This window comes from Copidosoma floridanum, unplaced genomic scaffold (genome assembly GCF_036245765.1).
Source record: "Copidosoma floridanum isolate Cflo_tuat_1 unplaced genomic scaffold, Cflo_Japanese_pri ptg000030l, whole genome shotgun sequence".
Taxonomy (NCBI): Eukaryota; Metazoa; Arthropoda; class Insecta; order Hymenoptera; family Encyrtidae; genus Copidosoma; species Copidosoma floridanum.
In genome coordinates, this window is record NW_028321907.1 from 21,306,552 (window position 1) to 21,327,745 (window position 21,194).

A 21,194-nucleotide genomic window follows, 5' to 3' on the forward strand; every position below is an offset into this window, starting at 1 on the left:
ACAAAAACAGCAATGAATTTTCCATCAAGTTTCGATCGGTTTCGTCGCAATTTTTTTTTCGATTGTAAAAAAAATCGGTACACGCTAATTACCCGTAGATTTGCGATGACGATTTTTTGGAACATTAGTTGGTAGGTGTACTAAAATGCTACCATATTTTCGTTCAGTTACTTGACGATTTTTTTCACGTTTTAACACCCCCCCCTCTCTATCTCCAATCCCTCCTATTTTGAGGTTAGGGTGCAATGACAAAAAAGTTTTCAAACTGCCTTTAGAACTTAAATACCAAGCGTTATCCGGTTTCTTCCTCGACACTAAAGTTACGCGTCATTGCTCTGAATACTGGTCGAGTATTGGGTCCTTTTTACCTTAGAGGCCGCTATAGCAAATACTATAATGATTCGCTGGGCTCTAGCCAACAATACTTCAAGTGTATACGAAGCAGCCACGATAACACAATGGTTTAGGTTGTGGTTCTTATACCTCGGGAGTTTGGTAACACAGGCTTCTAAGTTCAAGACCTGGCCCTTACTCACTTACTTACTTTCTCATGTGCGTATTACAACTGTGATTCGATGGTTCGGAAGCCACGTAAAATAAGGTCTCTATTGCTGTGAAAGCGATTAATGTAACGATTAAATCTTGAGGCGGTTTTTTAATATGTTAATGACGATAGCATACAGATGCAAAGTAACACAGCAATGCAAAACCTATTGGGCATAATTCTTAGAAATAGCTCTAGAATATATATATATATATATATATATATATATGTATATACAAAATTTACAAACATACGGGCTTGACGTGCCTTACCACGGATGAAAATGCTTTTTATACAATTGGCTGATATATCATCGAATACGTTTTGATAAGCTTCTTTTAAAAATAGTTGATGAACAACACTATTTTGGATACTTTTTGCATTAGTTTATCAATAATAACTTACTTCTCTTTTCGTATCTGTTCTTAATATGTATGAAAAAATACAGATTGTCATAATAGCTCCTGTTGCAAAAACGTACAGCGAAGTAAGTTATTAATAATAAACTAATACGAAAAGCTCTCAAGATTTGGAACAGATTAGTTTCTATAACAGTGTTGCTCATAAACCATTTTTAAAAGATGTGAATCAGAACGTGATTAGATAATTTATCGGCCGTCGTTATAGAAAATATTTTTTTCAGTGGAACGGCACGTCGAGCCCGTATTTTTGTAAATTTTTTCGTATTTTCTACTAAATATTCACACCTCTATTAAAAATTTCGCTGATTCAAATATTTTAGATGAATACTAAGCCAATTGTACCATTTATAATGCAAAAAGTGTAACACCATCATAATAAGTTAGATGTAAATGCTTAAGGAGGTTTGGGAGAAAAATTTGAAATGTTGAACTGTGCCGAACAAATGTGTGTTGTATTAAATCATATAAGGAATGCACATCAATTTTTCAGATTTTTTAGCTGGAAAACCTTAGAGAGAATAATTTTTCAATATTGACAGTTTAATACAGTCTCTTAAGAGAGAACAAGTTTAAGTTGTCTTTCAATTGAAATGAAGGTGCATTGTAAGTGTGAGAACAAAAAAAACCTTGTTATAGATACCTGAGTACAAAAGAAAGGTGCTTCACAAAAAAAATCAAGCCTTGCCATACATTTTTCAAATATAATCAACTAGCGCCCCCCCCTCCATCTCAGCTTCACCCGAGACTCACTAAATAAAACACCGTAGTGTGTTGACATGTAATGTGAAACGTTTTCAGTTAAAAATTTTACATCTATTTCTGACACTTCTCAGAACAAATATCTTCTTATTAAAAACATATTTGTTCGAAATCCATACAGTTTATTTGGTCAAGTAAAAAGCTGTAAAAAGTGTAAAAAATACAATTATGCTAAAAAGTACCGTGCATTCCTTATGCCATAAAATAATCGTTGGCCCTAAAAGGCCGTTAATTTGCAGTCTCTCCCGTATAATCTATGAACAGGGCTGTTTTTTAAAGCTCTCAATATTTAAATCTCCCAAAAAATATATGTATTAAAAAAAAAATTTTTTTCTATTATCTCACAACTTTATTATCAGAGCAACAAAGTCCTGGATATTCATATCTACATTTTTTATTACGAAAAAAATACAAATATATATTCTACCTATTAAAAAATCTGGAAGATTTAAGAGATTACTGTGAGGGTACTGATTAAAAAGCTGATCTCTCACGCAATGGATTCTTTAATTGTCAATTTTGACGCTGCTGTTTCAATCTCGATACATGTTCTGCGTCAGTTTCTTGACGCCCAAAATTGTATTCATTAGATGCACATAACGTTTTTCTTTTTATTCACCCTCTTACGACTTTTAGTATGGTTGAGACTTTTGTAAGCCCCAAAGGCTGTTTTTCGTCCACTCTATTATGATTTAAAACTCACATAAAATATGTTATTAAAACCAGTGGACAGTGGGTGTTTGGGTACTCAAGTAAGAAATTATACTTTTATAAAATTATACGGCAAATAATATTATTTTAAATATAAGTATTTGACTTCTTGCAACTTTTGGCATAGTTAAGACGTTTGTGAGCTCTAAAGACTATTTTTTTCAAATTTATTAGGTTGTAATGTAATTGTTGTCAAGGTAGTTCGACGTCCGATGACCCTGAAAAATACCGGTGAGCTTCTAAAGTAAACTCTTTTTAGACTGAAGTTTCCAGCAAACGTGATTGCCTCTATACCTCAGGGTGATCTTCTGTAGCCTGTTATTGTAGTACCAGACTGATCGGGAGGAAAACTACAACGTTTGAAGCTTTGGAACTAGTTGTAAAGATCTTTCACAACGTCTCCTGGTATAACGTCGAAGACGTTGGTGTCTAAAGCACCTTCTTTTTTTCCAGACTCAGTTAGTTTGGTGATCTAAGGTGAAGAGATTGGTTCGTTACACTTGCCCGTTGGCTCCAGTTTATTTTTCCTTCATAGCTTTTAGGTTCTCCCAGGCAGACCTTAAAGAGGATAGGTGGTTCCTGGTTGAATGCTTAGAGTCGAGAGGGTAAAATAGGGTCGTCAGTCACTGGGATTCCCAGCCTTGCGACGATCAACTCCGCTTGTGACATCTGCCATTGAATGACTGACTTGGTTTAATAGTGGCCGGCTTTACATAGTCTTTTAGTCGACAAATCGTTGCCGAAAATGGTAGTAAAAATGTATTTGTTGGCAAGGTAGTTTAAACTTAGGTATGGCCCTTAAAACAACCAAAGAGATTGATAGTTAAGTAGGGAACTTAAATAATTATAACGGCCCTAAAAAGGGCCAGTGGTCAAATTTTCAGTTACTTCTTATTTTTATTTTCGATGATTGAGAGCCAGCTACGGGTAGCTTGACTCTTATCCTTGGAGTCTCTGTGTACAGAGACCGTACATGAGGGAGGTACGAGAAGTATGAAAGAGCAGTGTCATCGGTATCCGGGATGCCCAGCTGCACAACTAACAGCTCTGTTCGTGGTATACTGCCGATAAACAATTACAATAGTCGACAACTCAATGGGGCATCTTATATTCACTCTTCACTATCTTTGATTGTGGGTGGCTTTAATTTTACCTCGATTTGACATAGCGGATCCTACTGAACTAAAGCGCAAAGCTAGCTTATTTTAGCAAAACTTTGAACTTATTTATCACTATTGTTATTAACTTTTCCAAGAAAAAAACTATGCAAAAACCATCTTAGAATTATCGAGAATTAGTATGTAAAATTTCAGCAAAATGCTTCAGTAGTTTTTGCGGTAAGCGATCACAACGGTTTTAGCGACTTTGCTTTATATATTAGTAAGACTAAGTACTGTCGTACAGTTTGAAGTTTGTCGAGTGCGAGATAAGATGCACGGTAGAGGGGGTAAATCTGCGTGGGCTGGAGGAACTTCCCGTTCTTCGCCTCTCTGAATGATACTCCCAAACCTCCTTAAAGTACTGTTTGCTGGAGCGCAGCAAATCGTCATATTATTCCCTATAGTCTGCGAATTCTTGAAATGGAATAATTTTCGCCGCAGCCTGATTTTGCCCATTTTTCACTTAATGGCCGTTAATGTCTTTAAGAGTTATCAAGATAATCATAAATTATCTTATTAAAATTGTGCTGATAAAAAAATGGAAATAAAAAAAAATTGAAAAAAAAAACTGTGGAAAGTGGGTACTTAGGTGCCCAAGTATGACGTTATACTTCTATGAAATCATATGGTAGACAAATATAGTTATGAGTATTAATATACCTTCTGTAAAACGATATTGTATACGAAAGTGGTGCATGAAAGTAAGCCAATACGACCCAACAGTGACCCAACATTGGCACCCATGACATTACTGCTCGCCAATACTGATCCGTAGTTGTATGGTTGTTGAAATGATCATATTGGTCCAAAACTTACCATGCATTCATGCAGTACTGGTTAAGTATTGCCAGCCGATGTAACTAAATAATTAATTACTGGATTAAGTTTTCACCACAAATGGTATTCATAACAGAGATAGCACTATTTCCTCTAATTTTTGTCATATTTTTTTTATCGCTTTTGTGCTGACGTTTTTGTAAATAAGTGTTGAATACGAATGCATTTTTCCAGTTTTACTTAAACAAAGTTAGGTTATTTTTTTCACTTTTCTTTCTTTTCGTTGTAAGACGAAGATTGCAATTCACAATCGTATTGAAGACCTACTGTAATGAATTCAATCGAATTATTTATTTAAATCACTGAAATATCTTTAAAAATATATGCTATATACTGAATTTTTATGTCCTGCACAGAGCGTGTGTTTAGACTACAGATACTTAGTTGAAAATAAATGACATATAGGACCTTTTGAGGTTGAAATCGTTATTTTTTCTCTAAGTATTGACTGAATATCGGCAACGTATATGGCCAATAATTGGTAGCTACTATTATTTGACAGACCCGGCTAACAGTCCTGGACCAATACAGTTTTGGAGAATTCGGTCCAATATGATCATTTTGACATTGGCGGGAGTATTGACCAATGCCTGGCATACAATTATCAGTTTGTCAGTACTTCACCGTAATTTGGCCGTATTGTCAGTCTTGGCAATTCTTTCATGGGTATTGTTGGAATGAGTATACCTATGTTAATTGAGTGCAGTTTCTATTATTATTGTAATGTTTCATAAATGAACGACTAAAAACAATATATTATGGCGCAGTATAACCTAAACAATATGTCAGCTGGCTAGTACAAGACTACGCACTTTCATCGAATCATCTGATAATTCCAAAAAATTTCATTCTACCTACACTGATTACATCTCTAACGTTACGCTAACATCTGCCACATACGCTCACACACTTATTTCTAGTGATTATTTAATACCCAAAATCTAATTGTGTACAAGAGGTTAAAAAAACTATCGTGTAGTACCGCTTTCTTCAATAAGGTAATATTACAAGCCAATGAATATCTCTTTAGGACGTTCATCACACATAGGTTTTTTTGACAGATATTATTCAAACATCAAACGTATATTCGAAATAGCATAAAAAATATTTTTTTTAAATTGCAGATCGTTTAACTATATACTTTTTTTATGTTTCATTAAAAAAAAATCTCAATTTTACATGCAAAATTTCAAAAAAATTACGTAAACATTTCATTTATATGATCTGTAGGAATCTCCTGTTTTTTTTTAGTATCAAAGATAATTTTAGATCAACTTATCAAATTTTTAAATATCTCTTTCAAATATCTTTCGGAACGATGAAAAATATTATCTGTTTAGTGACAGTAAGTCTTGGTTATGTTACAGGTTACAGGACATTATTGACCGTATGTCCCATGAAAGAATGCTCGTCTGGCCCAACACTGGTGTAACGTTCACAGCCGTTACTGACAGTAGTGCTCGCCAGCATAGTTCTAACGTTAGACCAATGCTGGAATGATAAGATCGGGCCAATATACAGACTACAGTGTCGTTCGAATATCGGGTCTTGTTACTTGGTCAATACTGACAAATGCACAAACCCAGTATTAATTTTTAGATTGTTAACCTATAATTATAGTCATTGGTAACGTTTATTAGCAAAAATTGTGAAACAATGAAATGCAAAAAAGTCAATTTAATCATTCATAGAGAACACAAAAAAACGTTTGATGATTTTTAAAAATTTTGTAAAAATTGTTTGAACAATATTTATTTATTGTTAAACTAAAAAGTAAATGATGAATAAATATTTATTCATACATAGGAAAGCTGCTCTGCCATAATATACTAATTTCTAAGTTGAAAGAAAAATCATTTCACTAAGAAAATTAGTTTGTTAAATGAATAATACGTTTATTAATGCAATTTATAATTAAACAAATTTAATTAACAAACAGTAAATGAATAAATACATTGAAAATTAGTTATAAACCGTACCATAACAAGAAGTAATCGATTTCTCATTACCGGGACCGCTCATAAGAGAGTAGATGAGAGACTTGGTTTGGGTGCTGGAGGTCAAGGGTTCAAAACAAACTGGAGAGTTTTTTTTTCAGAATTAATTAAAGAAAAATAAATGAAATTCAATAAAATTAAAAATGTGTGATGTGGTGTGGATGTGGGGTGCAAGCAGCCAGACCGTTTGGCTAGAAGGGGTATACCGAATGTGTGTACGCGGAGAGGAGTGGAAATGTTGACTATAGCTATATATCACAGCGCACAGCCGAAGCAAGCCATAACACGAGTTTTTCTCTTTTGACTGCAACCGAGTATATGCTATATATATTTAACTGATTTTTGCTTCCGCTCTTTTTTCTTTATTTTTCTCTTTTTTTATTTTGAAAAAAAATTTCAGCTATTTTTTTAAGGATGGCAGTACAGTTATAATCCCTAGTTTATTATTTTTCCTCATAATTGTTATGAACTGTAGGACAAGCTCCGAAGGTTATCAATAAATATAAGTGGCTTTCAGATTTCTAAGGGTCGAAGTTTCGATAGCTAAGTTGGTCGATGCTTATGCCGTCGCTCGAAATATTTTGCTTTCACGGGATCGATTCCAACTTTCTGCAGATTTCTATTTTTTTTTAATGCAGATCATCGTACTGGTTTACTTTCTTTTATTTATGTTTTATTTAAATTTATTAATAATGTTGCCAACTTTTTTTTTTTTTTGTTACGTTAAAATAAATATATTTTTTATACTAAATCTGTTCAATAATTTAGTAAGTTGATACTTCTCGTTGGCAAGGCCATTTTGCAATTTCATAATAACAAAATAAATTTGTGAAAATGTAAGTATAATTCATACATTTTAAAACTCACAAAAAATTATAAACATCTAATGTAAGAGTTAATAATTGATATTAAAAAAAAAAAAATTTGGCATGTTTCTAAGGCATAACGAATTTTTCAAAATATATTATTAATTTGTTGATAAAAAAATAAACTATAACTTATCACGGTGAAGCAGAATAATAAAGATTTTATTTTTTAAACTAAAGCGTTAAGAGCGGTGTTTTCTTGTGCTCCACTCCTCTCCTCGTAGACACACATTCGGTATACCCCTTCCACGTCTCTCCAAAATGTGCGCCTATATGATCATTTCCACGCGAATCCACTCCTCTTCTCGTAGTTGCACGCTGTTCGATACGAGAAGTAAGATGTGCGCCCAGTTGAACGGCTGGCCGCGGCGGGGCGCTCCGATCTGAAAAAAGTCGTCTCGCATCGTAGCATTGGCGTTAGCAATCTCTCTACTCATCTCTGATTATATAGCCTGTTATGGGCTGCAAACTTTGTTAATTATTTTTCGTAGTTTTGAAGCATTATGGTACTTAATGTGTAGATTTTCAGTGTTAAGAATTTGTATTAAGGTAGCTCCCTTGTTTACTGCTCTAGTCAAGTAGGAGAGTTTCACTTGTGTATTTATACGTATATACTTACATCAGTGTTGGTATTCTGCTACCGTCAGTTATTTATAATCATGAAGCTGATTTTCACGTCTTTCTTGGCAAATGTCTTTGGAAAATGCCTCATTACCAGAATTTTACATGACAGTATTGAGAAGAACAGAGATTTTTCTACAAGGACATCATAATTTGTCTGCTCAGGTTTTTTATTGTGAGTTGAGAAATGCCTGTAAAGCTGATATTTTGATGCTCTGCCATTTGAGCTTGTGTTAAACAATTCAACTTTGAGCTGAAATATTTCGAGATTTTGTTCGACCCTTGGGGTATGTACAAGGGAACCGTTGGATTCAGTGGATCAAAATCTATTGAATGAAACATATTTCATTCCGTTGGTTTTTGCAAGGGAGCTACCTTAAACAGAAAGCAATTTTTGTTACTTTATTTATTTACTTTTTTTTTTTACTATAAAATAATAGTTGTTATCTGTTTAAAACAAATTCTTGACACTTAAAATCGATACTTTAAGTATCAAATATGCATTTAAACTACAAAAAACAATTAACAAAGTTTGCAGCCCATAACAAGCAATGTAATCATATTATCCAGCATCGCCTCGTTCTTCCCATGCAGGTGGCACTATTTTAGATGACTACAAATAGCCAATACCCGGTAAATTACAATTTGTAAACGACACTATAACAACACATTTAACGAATCCAATAATAGCTTTTGATCGACAATATACATTATATATATTGTCGATCAACAGTTATTATTGGATTCGTTAAATGTGTTGTTGTAGTGTCATTTACAAATTGTAATATACCGGGTATTGGCTTTGTATAGTAATCTCATTATTCTCGCTTTCACACTCGCTCTTCTCTTTGCTTGTACCAGTGCCGTTCTCTTCTTCTCTCTCACATTAAATATAACGAAAAGACAAACACACGTACGCGGGCATCAATAACGAGTCTCAGGCATCGAAATTTGTATCGAGTCAAATTTTGGTGTTTTTGGTCCAACAAGAAAAATGAACCATATCATAGCCTATTATCTGCTTTAGAAACGTTATTCGTATGCACAACCTTATTTCCAGTATTTTCACAATAGTTTTAGAACTACTTATTCTTTCGACATTATTTTTAATTTTCTACTGTACTTACTTTAATAAAATCAAACTTATAACACTTTTTTGTCTCACTGAAGTATCTTTTATTCTATAAACAATTGTTATTACTGTAGATAATTATATTGAATCCACTGCGGCAAACGGACGAAATCATGCGGACCACTTTGCCGCAATATCAGTAATTATTATCCTACGAAACAGAGTAGCATTACAGATCTGTACTGGATTTTAACATCATAATACTTCAACTATTTCCTATGTGCGTGGATATTTCAAATTACTGCTGACCCCACAAAACGGTATTTAAAAAGCCTTAGTTAAAAAGTCCAAGAAAAAAAATCTGTTTTCTTAAACACGATTAGTTAACTTGCTTAAATCTGATCTAAAAAAAATTAGACTGCATGCAAAAATTTTCCATACATCTCGAAGTTTACGAAGAAGTTGTCAAGCTGAACACCACATTTTATTATCATGAAGGTCTTTTGACTAGTTTACAATTTGCATGTTTCATTTAGCGGATTTAGTCTCTACTGAATGCTTTGTATGTCTCGCGCTCGCATTTCGTTTCTATATATATTTAACTACGTTTACTATAAAAACATGTAGGGATTGAGAAAAAATACTTTTTTTGAATCTAAATTACTGTGCATCCAATCGAATACCAATCTTATTACTGCCACGTTTCAGGTATGATTGTCACGAGCCATCGGCGCGCAGCAATGCTAACCAACATTTTTGCTGAAGCGACTGATTGGCTACCGCAATATGAACAAGCTGCTTCTGACGCTGCTTGCGATGTTCTGCTGCTGCTGCTACGACCACAACGTTACGGAACCTCTAGTGCCTTCGAGGGTAGTGATATCAGGCGCCATATAAGCTAAAAAGGAACAATAAGAAGACGACAATGACAGGGTGAGGAACTGAAGATGATTCCACAGCTCTTCTACGTCGGCAGGGCTTCCACGACGACATGCATCCAAAGAAGCACAATGGATCAGACAACGAACCGCTAAATCGGCTACGTCACGATCAAGACGAGTTGCTGTTGCATAATCGTTTTTGCAAGACAAACCACATCATCGTACAGTGTTGTGATACGGGCTTATTGATGGTGTTTTATACGAACTTGATCATAAGGCCTCTAACAATTTAACACTGATAAGCGTATGTAAGAGACTTAGGGATAACTAACTTATAAATATAAATGCTAATGTTCTAGGCCCTGGTTTCACGAGGTAAACATATATAGTATTATGGGTCGCATAGAGTACGATTATACAAATATGTTAAAATAGATCATATCTGTACATAGAGAAAGATAACACACACACATTAATACATACGCTACGTACATGCCCATTTTATTTTTTCAATTGTCTCTATGTTTTGACTGTGAGTGATATTTTTTTCGATAATATACCATACTGTAATGAAAAGCGTGTTTATTATGTCTGCGTTTTTGTGTACATTATTTAAATAATTTTTGTTATATTTTGTTTTGTAATAGAAATGAACTAATATCCATTATTAAGCTACTAAGTGTATCTTAAATTACTTTCAAATACCAATTGAACGTTTTATTGAGAGATTGTTTTTTAATGATTATAAAATATGATCTATTTCTGCACAATTAGAAAAGCTGATCAATGGGCAGTGCCTGCGATATATAAATAACATCTTTCAAGAATTTAAGAAAATATGTTGTTACCGTATTTTTTTGCTATCATAGAAGGTTTTGTTTAGTAGATAAAAATAACAATTTACTGAAAGAACGGTAAGGTTCTTTTGAAAATATAGCATACCATTATTCGTTAATTTTTACGCGATAATATGTGTATTCTTAGATTTTATAGAAACTTTGAATTTCATATAACCTATTATGTATTTGAATTTCATTTTTTCTTCGTGATGATTCGTTACATTAGCTATCTTTTTCAAAATACTTTGGAGAAAAAAAACGTAGACTACCCACTCATTTTTTCTGTTCATTAAATAATAAATAATAACGACAAAAATGTCGATTCATCGACAAATACGCATGGCAAGAAAGATTTATATATCAGTAATAAGTTTTTCGTTCCAGTGGCTAGGAAATCAACGTATCCTTTTCAGCCGCAGGAACAGAAAAAAATTCAGCAAAAAGTAATATAGTAATTTTTAAAGTTTTACCGAATGGTGTATTTTTTATTTATTTATTTATTATTATTTTTTAATAACTTTGTAAAAAATATGAAAGACTACATTTTTTTATACCAAATCATTTTTTTCTTACTATTACTGTTTGATACATAAATTGATTTATGTGCAGTAGTAATAACGCATGCCTAGAAAAAAACGAAACGGTCGATACGGCTTTTTTTATACCACCAACAAAAAAAAGCTACACGCTACAAACAAATTTCTTTTAATTTTGTCTGAGCGAAAAATTTTATAATTTTTACCGTCATAGTACGGAAAAATTACCGTACAGTTTAGTAATCGTAGGACAGCTTACTACATCTAATCCTATTACCGAGCCAACACTAAATCTTACCGGGCCAAGCGGTAAAAATTATGTGTTGTTTTCATCATTATTTCGATAGTTTATTACTTAGTTATTTTTGTTTTATCGTGTTGAATGATTTCAGTATCGAATTACTGAATTAACACACACTATTTTATTCATGCAGTTGTATCTTTTATATTTGTATATGATAAGGGTGCAGTCCCATGGCGCGCAAAAGAGCGTGCAGGGTAGAATCGTATCCATGCGCTAATGTGTTAAGTCTATCCTGCTGCTGAATAGACCTATTCGCTGGATGCAGGCAGTTGGAGGGGGTAAGCGAAACGATCTAAGTGCTCACTGAGAGCATACTGAGAGCATTTAGTGGAGCTTGAGTGCCGAAGCCTGCAGACGACGCCATACATATAAATTTGTTAGGTAATTTCTAAACTGTCCTTACCAGAAAGTTTGCCCTCTCAGCTGTAGTCTGTCGTCTGCACATTTTGGCACCCGAGATTTATTTTTTCGACGCTGTACTAGAGACGCTGCATGCTATGCACGGTTCTATCCAGCACTCTCTATTGGGATTGACTCCATGGCACTAGCACCACTGTCCTGGGTTAATCTCCATAAAGTGGCGAGTTTCAAAAATAGAGAGAGAAGGCTCGTGACTATCAGCGCCATTAGCTTTTCTATTCTTACACATAAACACATTACACATTGCAGCGTTGGCCGCGATGGTGAAAAGTTTGAGCCCAGCCGCTTACTTCAAAGCACATCTCTGCCAGCCTCTGATTTCAGCGCCACCACCGACCAATCAATAAACTAAGGCCGTTGTACACTCGAGGCACTTTATATTTGTCGGAACAATGAAAAATTACCTGTTAAGTGACAATACGTCTTTGTTTTATTATAGGTTACAGGTTATCATTGACCGTATGTAGACCAATCGTTCCGACAGATATAAAGTGCCTCGAGTGTACATAGTAAACGCTGCAGACGACTGATTAGTAATTGTATACTCTTTTAACTATATCTGTATAGGTAGTAAACAAAGCAACGTAACTTTGGATACTGCATATTGCTTACTGTCTGCCTTAATTAATGATAAAATAAAATAATAACACAAGCGCCAATTCCCACAGAACCTAGAGCTTTCACTGGCTGCTTTAATTATTGATAACATAAAATAATAATGCAAGCGCCAATCCCCACACAACCCGTGGCTTTTACTGGCTGCTTTAATTGATGATAAAATAAAATAACAACACAAGCGACAATCCCCACACAACCCAGGGCGCTTACTGGTCGGTTACTTAACTTACTATGAATAAAATAATAATGCAAGCGCCAATCCCCACACAACCCGGGGCACTTTATAGCTGCTTTAATTATTGATAGAATAAAATAATAAAACAAGCGCCAATCCCCACACAACCTAGGGATTTTACTGGCTGCTTTAATTATTTATAAAATAAAATAACAACACAAGTGCCAATCCCCACACAACCTGGTGCTTTTACTGGCTGCTTTAATTATTGATAAAATAAAATAATAACACAAGCGCCAATCCCCACACAACCCGGGGCGCTTACTATTCGCTTACTTAATTTACTGTGAATAAAATAATAACACAAGTGCCAATTCCCACACAATCGGGGGAGCTCATTCGCTGCTTAAGTAATTAAAACTACCAGTAAGTGCCCGGGTTGTGTTAGGATTGGTGCTTGCATTATTATTTTATTAATCATAAGTAATTAAAACAACCAGTAAGCGCCCAGGGTTGTGTGGGGATTGGTGCTTGTGTTATTATTTTATTTTATCAATAATTAAAGCAGCCAGAAAGCGCCCCGGGTTGTGTGGGGATTGGCGCTTGCATTATTATTTTATTCATAGTAAGTTAAGTAACCGACCAGTAAGCGCCCCGGGTTATGTGAAGATTGGCGCTTGTGTTATTATTTTATTTTATCAATAATTAAAGCAGCCAGTGAAAGCCCCAGGTTGTGTAGATATCGGCGCTTGTGTTGTTATTTTATTTTGTCATTAATTATGGCAGCCAGCAAAAGCCCCGGGTTGTGTGGGGATTGGTGCTTGCATTATTATTTTATTTTATCAATAATTAAAGCAGCCAGTGAAAGCCCTAGGTTGTGTAGGGATTGACGCTTGTGTTATTATTTTATTTTATTAATTAAGGCAGACAGTAAGCAATATGCAGTATCCAAAGTTACGTTGCTTTGCTTACTACCTATTGGGATTATGCCTCTACCACGTGACCTCAGTATATATATGACTAATATAGAGGAGAAATAACACAGGTCTTATGGGAGGAATCTTGTTTTTATTTTTTTTTTCGCACTTAAAAAGATATTGAGCTTAAAAAGGTTGTTAATTCCATGTTACTGACATAAGAGAATTACGTAGTTATTTTTTTCGTTTGGTGAATTCGTTTATGAAGGTTAAAACAGCGTTTTGAACGTATACGGAGAGCCGTTTAACCCTACTTTGAGCTGTTTATTTCAGCTGTTGCTGCTGCTGCGCTACTGCTGCTGATGCTCAGAGATAAACAAACAGCTCAAAGTAGGGTTAAACGGCACTCCGTATACGTTCAAAACACTGTTTCAACCTTCATAAACAAATTCACCAAACGAAAAAAATAACTACGTAATTCTCATTATGTCAGTAACATGGAATTAACAACCTTTTTAAGCTCAATATCTTTTTAAGTGCGAAAAAAAAATAAAAACAAGATTCCTCCCATAAGACCTGTGTTATTTCTCCTCTATATTAGTCATATATATACTGAGGTCACGTGGTAGAGGCATAATCCTAATGCAGATATGGTTAAGAGAGTATATAATTACTAATCAGTCGTCTGCAGTGTTACTATGTACAACGGCCTTAGTTTATTGATTGGTCGGTGGTGGCGCTGAAATCAGAGGCTGGCAGAGATGTGCTTTTAAGTAAGTGACTGGGCTTAAACTTTTCACCATCGCGGCCAACGCTGACACATTGTGGCGGGGTTCCTAAGTTTTGAGAGAAGTCTCTGAAGGGCCGATCCCAATTGTGCTCCATGTGAAGGCAGCCTAACGGTGAAACCGAGAGCTTCTCTGAGATTTGTGTATTGATAAAACCCGGAAGTCATTTAAATATTGTGCTGTTTCTCACGGTTGTTTTTTTTTCTCAGCACATCTTCAATTCGTGTGAAAAGTGTGATTGAGATTACAGATGCTTTTAGACTAGATTTCTTGCCTTGCCTGGCTATGTTTTGAGGTTGTACTTGCTTTAAAAATGTTAACGTGACCTTAAAGTACTAAAGCTGAAAAACATACATGATATTATTTACCTGCATTCTGATAATCATAATGTCAACTCAGCCAAACATCTAATAACCCATAACACATTTACATATTAGTATATTACGCACCTAATGAGCGAGGTTAAGAATGTCGCAGATTTCACGTAAGTAAACGCCCGAGGCGAGGCCAAGGGTGGTTAACGTGAAATCTAGGTCATTTCTTAACCTCCGAACGTGGTGCTTATACTATTTTTCGTACTTCTGTGGCCGTAAAACGGTTCATTACATTTGCGTGGTTCACTAATTTACGGCCGCAGGTACTTACAAAAAAATAATATTCAGCACATTAGCGAGATCATTTTTAAGGTGGCCTCCAAGTCAGGGCATCAGACAAAAAAAGCAGGAAAATTGGTGGTTTTTCATAACAATATGATATTCAGCTTAAGAATTGGAGAAAATCTCAGAAAGTTTCGGTTTCGCAACAAAATATTTTATACAAAAGTTATTTATCTAATACTATTACACGAGGATCAAGTACTAAAAAAAAATTATAAAATTATGTATATTGTTTACAGAAGCGAGCAAGCCGAAAAACAAAAAAATTTTAAATGCAAAAAAATACATGTTAAAAAATTCAAAATTAATTGAAAATCAAACATTTCATACACAATAGGTTTTTCATTGTACACTGAGTCTTATTGTAAAATTTAAAAATGGCGGTCTATTATAAAACTGTTAATTAAAAATTAAAATTAAAAGTTAGTTGTCGATTCTATACCCGTGACACATTTTGTACACAATTGAAAATTTTAAATTATAGTTCTAGAATATGCCGATAATTTGAAATTTTGCAATCTAAGTCTCATCGTGAAATTTAATAATGGTGGCCTATTGTAAAACTGTTAAATAAAAATTAAAATTAAAAGTTAGCTGTTGATTCTATGCCCATGATATATTTTACACACAATCAAAAATTTTAATTAACAGTTTTACAATAGGCCGCCATTTTTTAATCTTACAATCTGACATGGCGTACAATAAAAAACATACTAACGATGTCTATAAAATATTCGATTTTCATTAAATTCTGAATATTTTACTAAAACTACCATTCAGTGGTGGTGACACCGTCTTTTCACTATTCTCATGATATTATTATATCTTATATCTATAAACTGGCTTATATTAGTAACATAGGACCAGAAGTGATACGCTGTTCTACGATTACTGAAGTACAATGTCATTTTTATCTGTTTCGTTGCAGTCAAAAGTATGGAATATTTTGTTCAGTGGAACAGATACCTAGTTATCGAAATCTAATTTTAAAGTTTAAAACAAGTTTGCTGTGGATATAAAATGTACATAAAAGTGATATTTTAGACAGTTATTAAATTTATGCTCTTTCTTACTTAAAAATATAAAAATAAAATAAAACGTAGAGTTAGAGTGTTATTTGTCTCAAGAAAATGTATCACGACAAATACAACTATTCATGTGCATAATCCATTGATCGCACTTTATTATGCTATAGTATACTATTTACCAATCGTACAATTTGTACGTAATCGAAACTAAGCTTGATTTTTTTTAAATCGCTCGATCCACATAATTTAAATTTTTTTCTTGTGTTACAAAAAAATCAAGAATTTTCACACAAATCTTGACGCACTAACAGAATTTCGAAAAATCTCTTCTGTCTCAAAACTAATAGCAAAATGATAAGAAATGCCAGGAATACAGGAACCAGTCTCTAACAATCCAAAATCGAAAACAAGATCTCTATGCATTTCCATGGAAAAATTAAGGCACGAAAAAGTGAAAGAAGAGCAATCCGCTAGTACATTGTTTTGACTGCGTGAGTAACAGATGGGAAATTAAAAGGCTGTACAGTTTTATTCCATAAGAGTGTATAGAGCCAATCCCGTATACGCCTGCAAACTTTAAATGGCCAAGTACGTAATACGTCTAGCCCAATATTGTGAAAAGTATTTCTGATTTCTGTGATCGATTTTTTTTTCAAAAGGTTTATGCTGTACGTAAGCAAACATGTATACAAGTACTCAAAATAAGAAAACCTTACAAAAAAGTATCCCGTAAATGTGTAAATATAAATATTACGATAATCTACAAAGGAAGGTTATAGCAAAGACTGATTTTGTGGTAGACCACCCTTGTAAGATACAGGTTGGAAGAATAGATTCGTTAATTAATAAAGACTCAGGAGAAGAAGAGACAAAAAAACAACATAGTATCCAGGTACAGTTAATGAGTGTCTTCCTTAATAGGCAAATGAAAAACATGTAATATTTATTTTGACTGAAAAGTGTAAAAGAGAATATTGCTTACATTAAAACTTGATTAGCCAAGTAAACGTCATATTCTTTTAAAGTTGTATTCTTTTCGTGAATCCGTATTCGCTACGTGCACAATTTTGAAGCAGCGCCAATCAGGGTAAAACGAGAACTATTGACCTCGCATAGCAGAAGGCAACACTCGCGATACGTGCTATATATACAACTTTTGGTTTCGTTTTCGAAGTCAGAGCTTCTGCATCTTTGCAGGTTACGCCAGCTAATAGCTCTAAAAGATACACAGTATAAGATATATTTCATTGCATTTTAATCAAGATGTATCTATAAACATACATGAGTAAAATGTGTACTTCCTACTCATAATTTTAGTAAAAATTTAATCCTTAGAAATATTGTAGATGTATAAAAACACAGCTTTCTTATGTTAGTAATGTCTAGCAGTCTGCTAGCAGAAGACAAACATATCGTTTAGTTTCACGTATTAGCACAGGTATTAGCTGCGATCGTTTTTTCAGATCGTGCCCGTAGCGAATAGAATAAATATATATATATATATATATATATATATTTTTAATATTGAATGTAAAATAATGCAAGTAAATTCGCCTTACTATTATCAGCGCCAGCACCACTATCGGTCAGAAGCGTAAACATAGGTACCAGGATAAAACGTAAACAAGTATGAGATATAGGCATAGCAAAATAATGTTTTTTATAAATTTTAATAAAGTAAGGTAAATGTCCCTATTCGAGAAATGTATCCCTATTCATAGAATGTAAAAATTTATGTATTTATTATGCAACTTACTTGATAAAAAAAATTGTGGTTGTTGCACATTTTATTCATCCTTATGAATTCACAAACGAATTTCATTTTACATACAATAAATGACTAATTTCAAAGATAATTCCATAAAAAAAGGACACAGACAAACATAACCTATCTTTTGAACTGTACATATTATGGTATCTAACTTCAACGAGTAATTTATATAACTCTAGTGAACAAATACATGTCATAATTATTTCCGTTAAAAATAATAGTGTTATGCAAGTAAAAAAACTTTAATTATCTTAAAATATTATACTAAATTTACGTTTTAAAAAAAGTTTTATAAATAGGGTCATTAATGTAACACAATAGGTACAACGTTCATAATTATGTACATTTTGGTAATGTAGTCTTTTTATTAAACAAAGTATTTTAACAATGAAGAACCATATTTAAAAATTAAAATAATAATTGTAAATTTATATCACACTAAGAGAAAAATATAATAAAAATTACTGTGCTGGAATGGTAATCTGGTGTCATTCCCCCATCTAGAGACTTTTTACTTTGGCCAACCTAATTTTTACTATTCTGGACAGTAATTTTTATTGTACAAACAGTAAAAATCACTATACTTACAACAAAAATTACTGTTCTAAATACTAAAAATTATTGTTTCAATAGTAAAGTCTCTAAATAACCAAACACTACCAGATTGCCATTCTAGTACAGTCATTTTTATTATATCTTTCTTTCTGTGCATCAACAAAAATCAAAAATAGAATTAATTGGAAAACATGTCCAACCTTATGAAAAAGGAGAGCATGTGCAAAAAGCAAAGCACACACTTATGTCTGGTATCGTGAAGCAGAATGACACACTAAGTGGGAGTAGTCATTATGAGGAATAAAAAGTTGTGTGACATAAAGTACCGCTGCTACTGCGTTGCATCAGATCTGATACTCTTGGAAAGTGCCAGCAGTGCGTTGAGGTATTATTTTATATAACAAGGTTGAGATCAAACAACATTTGCAATTATTTTTGTTATAAATATTCAAATGTTATTAACTCACGCGTTCCTGTTACTTATTTTTAGAACCCTATTAATTGATATTGAACAAGCATCTTGCACTGATCTCAAACAGTAGTAAATAAAATGACATTTAATAAAATGTATGAATTTTGGCCTATTTCTCAATTTTGTTACTTTCGAAAGAAAGTTAATAATGTGGAGTACTTAAATCTTGACCAAGAACTAGATTTTTAAGTTTATTAATAAATGGCACATTTATTTAATAAGTATCATGATACAAATAATAACCAGACTGTTATTTTTAGGTATGGATAAAAACAGTCATGTTGAGCGGTCAAAAGTAAAAAATGGACACTACGTTACTTTTAATAAACGTATGTATCATATGTTAATACAGTTAATAATTACTTTTTTGGTCAAAATTTTAGTACTCTGCATCATCAACTTTCTTTTGAAACTAACAAAATTGAGAAATAGGCCAAAATTCATACATTTTATTTAATGTCATTTTATTTACTACTGTTTGACATCAGTGCAAGATGCTTTTTCTATGTCAATTGATGGGGTTCTAAAAATAAACAACAGGAACGCGTGAGTTGATAACATTTAAATATTTAGAACAAAAATAGTTGCAAATGTATCATCTTACCGTACAATAATACCGTAACGCAATGCTAGCATTTCAAGAGTATCTAATGCAACGCAGGAGCAGTGACACTTTATGTCACACAACTTTTTATTTCTCATAATAACTCCTCGTACTTAGTGTGACACACTGGTTAAGGCTGAGGACTGCAAGCTCAGAGCAAAAAATTAGATTATATATATATTTAAACTCTGCTTCATGATACCATACATAAGTGGGTGCTTTGCTTTTTACACGCACACTCCTTCTTCATACGGTCAGACATATGTTCCGACTAATTGTATTACATTATTAGAGTCTATAAAAAACATTATTTTGCTATGCCTACCTCATACTCGTTTACGTTTTATGTGGCACCTATGTTTACGCTTCTGACCGATAGTAGCGCTATAGTACTCATGCTATCATGTACTTGTAAATTTTTTTTTGTAAGTTGTATGTTATTGATGCGCATAATAATTGCTATGACAAAGGATAAATAAGCATTTTTCGTTTTTGTTAGCTTACATTGCGGTTATAATCATGTAGGTGTGTTTTAAAAAATGAAGTAAGACGTCAAATAGTAGAGTTTTAATGTAATATACTCTATTTATTCGTACAACTCCATCATTATTTTTATTTTAATACTATTATTATTATTATCATTGTTATTATAGTTATTATAATAATTATTATTATTATTACTATTATTACTATTATTATCATTGTTATTATAATTATTATGATAATAATTATTATTATTACTATTATTTTTATTATTATTATTATAAATACTTTTATTATTACTTTTATTATTGTCATTCTTGTTATTATTATTTCATAATAAAATTATTACATTTCAGATTGTTACAACTCATTTTGTGCTTCAATGACGATAATAACTTTTTTCATCACTGAGCTACATGTACATTTTTTGTTATTGCAACTATATTTTTGTTAAGCAATTTAAAGAAAAAAAGATGTATCCTTGCTTGGGCCACTTTTTACTTTGTAAATGATTTTCTGTGCCGAAGAAAAAAAAACATAAGTAGTAAAAAAAGCAATTGTGTGTGCAAATCGCTTTTACAAGATTTTAACGGGAAGAGGGAAAAATTTTCTTTTATAAGAAACAAAAACTCAAATAAATAGTTTATTAACGTTGTACAAAGTTAATTGTTTCGTATTACGAAACAGACAAAAAAGAATTTACTACAAACACTGAGTTTAAACAGTGTGAAAAGATACATAAATTTTTTACTGTCCGTTTACTTTTTTTCCTTGAATTAGTGTACTACTTCTTATGTCAATAATCTCATAAACTCAGTATCTCTGACATGGAACGCTTATACTGTATTGTGGTCGAGAATTTTAATAGCTGAATGGTAGAAGCGAAAAAGGTATGACATGTTGTTTTGCTTCCAAATTTTACTTAACTATAAAGCTTTTGTAGAAATTACCTAACACTTTTTGTAACGGTGAAAATATATGTTTTAGAAGTTCAAACAAGATAATATTTAGAATAAAACTTCACTATAAAGCTCAAATGATACGTAATAAACTAAAATTGCATAATATGATCGAGTATGTGAGGACACGAAAGAGGGACGAGTAGAACTGACTTTTTTTCGCTCTCACAGGCTCAGATTAATTCTGTTTGAACTAGTC

General features: G+C 33.0%; 1 protein-coding gene across 4 annotated transcripts in view; it reads left to right on the plus strand.

Annotated features, from left to right (window-relative positions):
* Positions 1-10,703, plus strand: part of kek5 (leucine-rich repeat, immunoglobulin-like domain-containing kekkon 5 protein) — an 884,967-nt gene extending 874,264 nt beyond the window's left edge. For 3 of the 4 annotated variants that reach the window (XM_089596542.1, XM_089596541.1, XM_089596543.1), the window contains one exon: positions 9,698-9,785. In XM_089596542.1, coding sequence (XP_089452668.1) covers positions 9,698-9,703 — 6 coding nt within the window. In that variant the 3' untranslated portion in view covers positions 9,704-9,785. Of the gene's footprint in view, positions 1-9,697 lie in introns of all 4 variants that reach the window. The other variant, XM_089596544.1, reaches the window with a different exon arrangement.
* The last annotated feature ends 10,491 nt before the right edge of the window (positions 10,704-21,194 follow it).